A 7,358-nucleotide genomic window follows, 5' to 3' on the forward strand; every position below is an offset into this window, starting at 1 on the left:
CGTAGGGACACCAGTTGCTGAAGTAAATGTGAAGGTGCAGCAGGTAGTAGAGAGCAGGGATGTTTTGTTTCATTTACACAGGGCCTTGGTAACACCATACCTGGAATACTATATGCAGTTTTGATTTCTTTATCTGAGGAAGGATGTCTTTGATGCAGAAGGAGTCCAGTGAGAGTTTACTTGACTAATCCTGTGATGGTGGGACTTCAAACAAGGAGATTGAATCAGTTTGGATCATATTTGCTGGAGTTCGGGAGAATGAGGGGGAATCGCATAAAATCTTATATAAGTCTAATAGGACTCCAACAGGGTGGATGGAAGAAGAATGTTTTCAATGGAAGGTAGAGCCCAGAGCCAGGTGTCACAGTTGAGGAATATGGGATAAATCATTTAGGACTGAGAGGAGAAATTTTTTCATTTAGAGAGTGGTCATCCTGTAGAATACTCCACCACAGAAAGTAGTGGAGGCCAATACATTGTATGATTTTAAGAAGAAACTAGATATATTACTTGGATCAAAGGACAATGGGGAAAATCAGGAATAGGTTATTAAGTTGGATGATCAGCCATGATCATAATGAATGGAGAAGTGTGTTTAAAGGACTAACTCCTCCTGTTTTCCATGTTTCTATGTTAGTAGTCATGTAACGTTCTTGTGCAACTTATATGATTCTTCAATGGGCGTTCCCCAGGAAACCTTAAGACAAAGGGATGTCATGATGCATAAGATCCTTTAATTAACAGTCTTTAAACTTTTCAGACTGAAGTATGAATATAACAGCACAAATGTGAAGAGCAGATTTAGTGGTAACTTCATGTGCAGAAGAACATAGTTACTTTTTTTTCATTGTATTTTCTCTGTTGCAGATCTTTGCTGAAGAAGGTCTGAGACTGTACACATCTCTTCATTCTTTTTCAAATCAGGTATGCCATGGAGGAACACTGCTGGACTTGCACAGTCATATAGCACAGTAAACACACGATATGCACCATTGCAAAAACAAGGATATTATTTTTGCAGTGGATCATGGTTTCAATATATTTATGTATCTCCTTCATATCCAACAATAATATATGATTGTAAAGATATATAAAATACACACACATGCTGAAATTTCAAGTAAAAACAGACTAACTATTCAGTAATCACCTTTCATCAAAATGAAATGTTGCCTTCATTTATTTTCAGATAAGATTGATACTCAAAATGTCAACCAGTTCTTTGTCTGATTTATCTGCTGTTTTCAATATTATCTGTTATATAAATGCTTTTTCAAATATTTTGCATTAGACAGTGTTTTTTCTTTATTGAAAGAAAAAGTCGGTACTGAGCTATTCACCTTTGTAAAATTCTTGTGGTTCTAATTCTCATTTGAGAGAGTTTGATTTGATCAGGGGTCACATTCATATGCATTTATATACAACAGACATTTATTTGTATGTGAACATTAATTTCATTACAATCCATGATTTTTAAAATCAATATTAATTCTCTTTTCACTGATCTGTGTCCTGTAGGTATACAGTGGCAAAATGCCTGGCTCAAATTCTTATTTATATGCACATCGTGTTCTGCAGAAGGTTGAAGAATAACATCATTATCATGCATAGATATTCTTCATCTTCATTTTATTGGCTATGCAACCAATGTGTTTATTAGCTGCAAAATCTAATCTGAAGAAACTAGGTATATTTAACGTGACCACGATGTGTGTGTAAAGATAACCAGCAAGATGTTTTAAAAGCTTTGAACATTTAATTTAGCCTTCAGTATTAGAAGTTAATTTCAAATGATGAATTAACACAGTTTTTAATCTGTTTCCCTGCAATGTGTTCTGACAGTGACCTGAAAATGAATTGTGTCTTTTCTGTCCTCAGTTGGAAGATGATGAAAAAGCAATTCTGATGATGGAGACAGAGAAGTTTCCTTCTTTATGTCAACAGCTGCAGATGTCCAGCAAAACCCCTGTTTATGGCAAAGCTGCCATTTTCGCTAAGGTCAGTGTCTTCTTTATATGGAACGATGGCTAAAAAGATGGGTTAAAAATTGCAATTTCATATTGGACATCCAAAACTAGTAAGTGTCACTAGTCCGTGATTTAGCTGATAAACTGCCTGTACTGTACTACAGCTGACTGACCTGTTATTCGACTTCAATGAAAGGCAACATTCAAACCTGTGGAGTGGAATTGTTCAATGGGATTTTAATGCTTGCAAACCTTGTGGTGATCAGGTCATGATATTCCTCAAATGATACAAAATATATGCAGTATTTATTGAAAGAAATGCAAGCTTTGAAAATAATTGAAATTTATTCAAATTATTTAACCTATTTTTTTCAAATTAGCCTGTTTAGAGATGTTATTACACATCTCTGGAGCAAGTGGGACTTAAACCCAGGCCTACCCAGCCAAGGGGTAGGGACACTACGACCACACCATAAATCTTTAGCAACGAAGGCTAATACATTGACAGCCATAGCCAGGAGAATAGCTTCTAAAGGGTTTTGCAGCACAAGTGTTCACAAATCAAGCCTGATGTGTGCAATCTCTAAGGACAGTGACAACATTTTAACTGATAGAATTAGCTTTATTTTCACATGTAGTAAAATGAGTGCAGTTAAAGGTTTACAAGTCACCATTTATGGCATCATTTTAGGTCCAAAGGAACCTAGGTATACACTCAAAATTTTAGGGAGAAGAGATTACAAAAATAAAGAAATAAGAAGTCCACCGTTACAGATCATTGGGAATAAATTGGAAAATAAATAATAAGTTCAGAATAGCAGCCTTTCAACCATAACCACACTGACACCTAGCCTCTAGTCTGTGCCAGGCCTTGACTCCAGATCACGCTGGGCTTCACCTTGAGGCTGTCTAGGCTGGGAAACCGCTCTGCAATCATCTCGAGGCCAGAGACGCGCATTGAGGTCACATCGGGCCAAGAAATTATCAGGCCGGGCCAAGATACACCCTCACTGGACTGCTGAGAAACCCCCTCACCGGGCTGCCGAGAAACCCCCTCACCGGGCCACCGAGAGACCGCCTCACCGGGCTGCCAAGGGACTGCCACATTGTGCCACCAAGTGACCCCCCCCCACCAGGTCCCTAAGAGATTGCCGCACCGGGCCGCCGAGAGACCCCCTCATCAGGCCCCCGAGACACTGTCACACCGGGCCGCCGAGGGACCACCGCGTCAGGCCACCTAGAGACCGCCACACCAGGTGTCCAAGAGACTGCTATGCCAGGCCGTATGACTGCAAGGCCAAGCCAAAAGGCTGCTACAATGGATCAAGATACCGCCATGCCAAGCTGAAAGATCTCCATGCCTGACAGTGGATAGTGTACTTGTTTTATTCCAAATAAAATAGTGGCCATTTACACTTCAATAAATATATCAGAATCAAATGGCCAGAATCTGAAAAGAGTCTGAGCAAATTAGAATCTGGTAAGATGTTGGACAGAATGGGATGAGAAATCCACTGTGGTCTATCTCAATATCAGGAGCATCTCATTCCACAGTTTCTGCTTTTCACAAGCAGCATGGCTAGTTAATTGTGAGGCAACTGCAGGTTTGCCATTTAAAGGGGATTAATGCTTGTTAAATATATTGTTAATGGCACAAATCACCTCATTAATGTTCAGCTTCCTATCTTATCCAATGTAACAAACAACTGATCCATGGCCAGTTCGCTATACAGAAGGCCTTTGGTTTGATGGTGGCCATAAATCCAATGAATGTCACTGGCATATACTGATGGAAATGTTTTCTAGGATCTTTGAGCCAGTGTTCTTGTGCTGAGGCAACAAAGAATGTTCAGCCTTTTCTGCTTCACAATTGAAAATAGAAGTTTGGTAGACTCGTGATGTTCCCAGTTAGGTGGTGGTTGCTGCTGCACACACTCTCAGCTTGGGCATAACATCTGCATGTGCTGATATCAGCATCAAGTGACAGATTATTGATGATTATAGAACCTGGATACTATGAATAGCCTCCAATGTCACATTATTACAATTGCTACACAGTGGTATGGTGCATCTCAGATCATGGTTTTTTTTCCCTAATGCTGGTAGTTAAACCATACTTTTTACAGGCACTGTCTGTTGGTCCCTGAAAGTGTTCCTCAGGGTAGAATGCTCAAGTGGCATCATCAGTGATGCAGTGTACAAATCATAGATTAGGATTAAGTAGTGACTGATCACCTGCATTTAATGACCTACCCCTTGGGGTTTTAAAAGAAATAGCAATCTAAAAGAGAAAGTTATAAGTTTTCATCTTCTGGAACAATTCTGAAAGATTGGAAGGTGGCAAACATAACTGAAATATTTAAGAAATAAAAGATAAAACAGCATTTATTTTTAACAAAAGGTTTAGAAGAATGGGAGGTGATCCAATTTAAACATATACAATTTTAAGGAACTTTTACAGAATAGATCCTAAGTAAATATCTCTCATATTTGGGGAATCTAGAAGATGGATTCACATTTTCAGAATAAGGAGTTGGTTACTGACGCTGAGATGAATGAAAAACTATCTTTACTCAAAGGATTTGAATTTATGGAAATCTCTACCTCAGAGAGCAGTGGAGATGCAACCATTAAGCATTTTCAAAATAAGTTGCTAGAGTTATAGGTACTAAGGAAATTAATGGATATATTGTTAGTGCAGGGAAGTGGAGTTGAGATAGGTAGAAGCTCAGCCCTAAATCGCAGAGTAAATTCAAACAACCAATTGCCTAATCTTGCTCCTGTTTCTTATGCTGCTACCTGTGAGGTATTCAAAGCAAATTGTGCTATTTAAGGATGAAGGATTCACAGAAGACGAGTACAGGTTTCAGTCAGTATTCATTTACAATTGGTGAACATGCGACAAAAAGAATCTGTGTAAAATATTTCTTGTGTATCAATAGTAGCTTTAAGAAAATTTCAATAAGTATGCATATTATTCTTTTACATTATTCTGTTTTCAGGTTGACACTGCTATTCAGGAAACTAAGAATATAATGACCGTGTTGATGAAGGTTCTTTCTCTTTGTTACAAATTGTTAAAAAAGGTAAGACAAGGAACTGAACCTGCACATAAAAGTAGCTGATTGGCCCAATTATCAATAATGAATCATTTCAGCATAGAAAGGTTGAATCTTATTCATACAAAATAGCATTGCTAAATTGTTACAAGTGTAGAAACTGCAAGTCTGAAATAAAAACTTAAAATGTTGGGAAGTAATTTCTGATGACAGGTTATTGACCTGAAATATTAACTCTCCAGAGATACTGCTTGAGTTGCTGAGTCATTGCAAGAGTCTCTATTTTTAATTTATAATTGGGGAGGGTGATCAGATGAGGAATTCTATGTAAAACTAATTTAGCTCATTGTCAGAAGTTTGTGAGTTCAAGCTCCAAAAGTGAATTGAGCACATAATCGTGACTGAAGGATTGTCAGGAATGTCATATCTTTCACATCACCTTCAACTAAAGCTCAGATCATGTTCACTGTTGAAACAGACCTATTGATCATTCATCTTCCTCTGTATATGTATATAAATCTATAGTGTATTTTTTTAAAAGGCTGTTATTAATTATCCAAGTATTGAATTAGCTGGCCATTATAACATTGCTTTTGTGGGATTTGTTGTTCACAAAGAGTTGATTTCGATGGGAATTGACAGGGTAGATGCTGAGAATATATTTCTGCAATGTGATAAACTAGAAAGAAAAGTTCCCTGTTTTTAAAAGTAAGGGATCGCCTATTTAAGGCATTTTCTTTGCTCAAATAGTGGATGATCAGTGGAATTCTCTTCAAATAGCAACAGAGAACAGGTTAATTAAATATCTTTAAGTTAGTTTTTCTCCTATATTTATACATAGGATGAGAGCATTGCTAGTTAGTTGGTTATTGCCCATCCCTAGTTGCCCTTCAGCTGAATTAAGGATTTAACAGGAAAGTCAACCACATTGCTATACATGTGGAGTCACATGTAGGCCAGACCAGGTAAGGATGGTAGATTTCCTGAGTGAACTAGATGTGTCTTCACAACAATCACTGTTAACCATTAGACTAGCTTCTAATTTGATCTTTAAAAATTATTGAATTCAATTTGAATTGAATTTGCCAGTTGGTATGGTGGGATTTGAACCCATGTCACTTGAACATGAGTTCTGGATTGCTAATTCAGTTACATTACCATTACCTCTTCACTTCTTCTTGATTGACAAGGAGTCATCAGGAATAGGGTAGTCAGGAAAGTGTAATTCAGATCACAGTCAGATCAGCCACAATCTTATCAAATGGCAGAGCAAGCTCAAGAGATTAAATGGCCTACTCCTGCTCCTTTGTGCATATGAATGAATATTCATTATTTGTTAGAATATTTGGAGGGCATTGCAATGAGTATAGTTCTTTATCCAACCAATTTGGGTTCAAAGAGAATCTACTATGATTCCTGTCCATCCCCATGCTGAAATACTAGCCTTATATTGGAAGAATCATATGATGACATGAACATCAAGAACATCACTGTTGGATAAAATGTAGCATATATTTACTCACAGAATAGAAGTTGACTTTTGCATTTGACTTTTGTGTCCCTCAAGGATCTGTAATTGTCTCCATATTTTCCTTACAGTGTAAAGTGGATCAAACATTCATGGGTTCTCCCCACAACTGGAGAGGAAACCAGTTGCAGATGGTTTCAAATGGTGAGAGCTTAGATGGTCAGAATACAGACACGTTTGGTGTGAAATCTCTGGAAAGGCACATGGCAAATTTAACGTTCTTAGAAAGCAAATGACGGGTCAAGTCCTAGAGAGGCTGTAACACTAATAAAAAGCAAATGTCACATGTACTGTAAACTTTATGCAGTTTTAGCTGCAAATCTATCAGCTCATTGTTTGTTAAATTTGTAGTACTTAATGTGGCTAAAAAAAAGGGTGTTATCCCTGATAGATTCCACCACTTGGAGTTGTGACTGTTTCAAACCTCCTACTTTAAACAGTGTTTTTTATCTTTGGCTCTGTAGTATTTTAAGTAATACCTAATGGAATGGCTAAATATCTTGTTTAAATATCTTCTCAGAAATGTGTTCATGGAAGTTTATTTTTTTCTTAACCTGCTGATACCTTATTTCGATTCATTTGTGAATGTGTTATTGATGCGATTAGTCCTTTGATGCTGCTATGGTCAAAAATGTGTAAGAGCATAAACTGGATATTACAGGCAAACGTTACTGCTGTGTAAGATAACTAAAACCAAATTATTATATTTGCAGGCAGGCTATTGCAACAAACTTGATAACTTGGGTGCACCTAAATCAGAAAAGGCTGTACCACTGTCTTACTTTCTTCTCTTGCTTCTCCCTA

At 37.5% G+C, this 7,358-nt stretch overlaps 1 protein-coding gene and 1 long non-coding RNA gene across 2 annotated transcripts in view; one reads left to right on the top strand and one right to left on the bottom strand.

The window, feature by feature from the left end:
• The window catches only part of LOC122549949, a 54,267-nt gene extending 47,625 nt beyond the window's left edge, over window positions 1-6,642 (bottom strand). Inside the window, exon 1 of the long non-coding RNA XR_006311709.1 lies at window positions 6,550-6,642. This is a non-coding gene — a long non-coding RNA (uncharacterized LOC122549949). The remainder of the gene's footprint in view (window positions 1-6,549) is intronic.
• The window catches only part of ctnnal1 (catenin (cadherin-associated protein), alpha-like 1), a 322,398-nt gene extending 315,511 nt beyond the window's left edge, over window positions 1-6,887 (top strand). Inside the window, exons 16-19 of the mRNA XM_043690224.1 lie at window positions 868-924; window positions 1,879-1,998; window positions 4,970-5,053; window positions 6,626-6,887. Coding sequence (XP_043546159.1) covers window positions 868-924; window positions 1,879-1,998; window positions 4,970-5,053; window positions 6,626-6,790 — 426 coding nt within the window. The 3' untranslated portion in view covers window positions 6,791-6,887. The remainder of the gene's footprint in view (window positions 1-867; window positions 925-1,878; window positions 1,999-4,969; window positions 5,054-6,625) is intronic.
• Window positions 6,888-7,358: the final 471 nt, after the last annotated feature.

The sequence above is a fragment of the Chiloscyllium plagiosum genome, chromosome 5, assembly GCF_004010195.1.
Source record: "Chiloscyllium plagiosum isolate BGI_BamShark_2017 chromosome 5, ASM401019v2, whole genome shotgun sequence".
Taxonomy (NCBI): Eukaryota; Metazoa; Chordata; class Chondrichthyes; order Orectolobiformes; family Hemiscylliidae; genus Chiloscyllium; species Chiloscyllium plagiosum.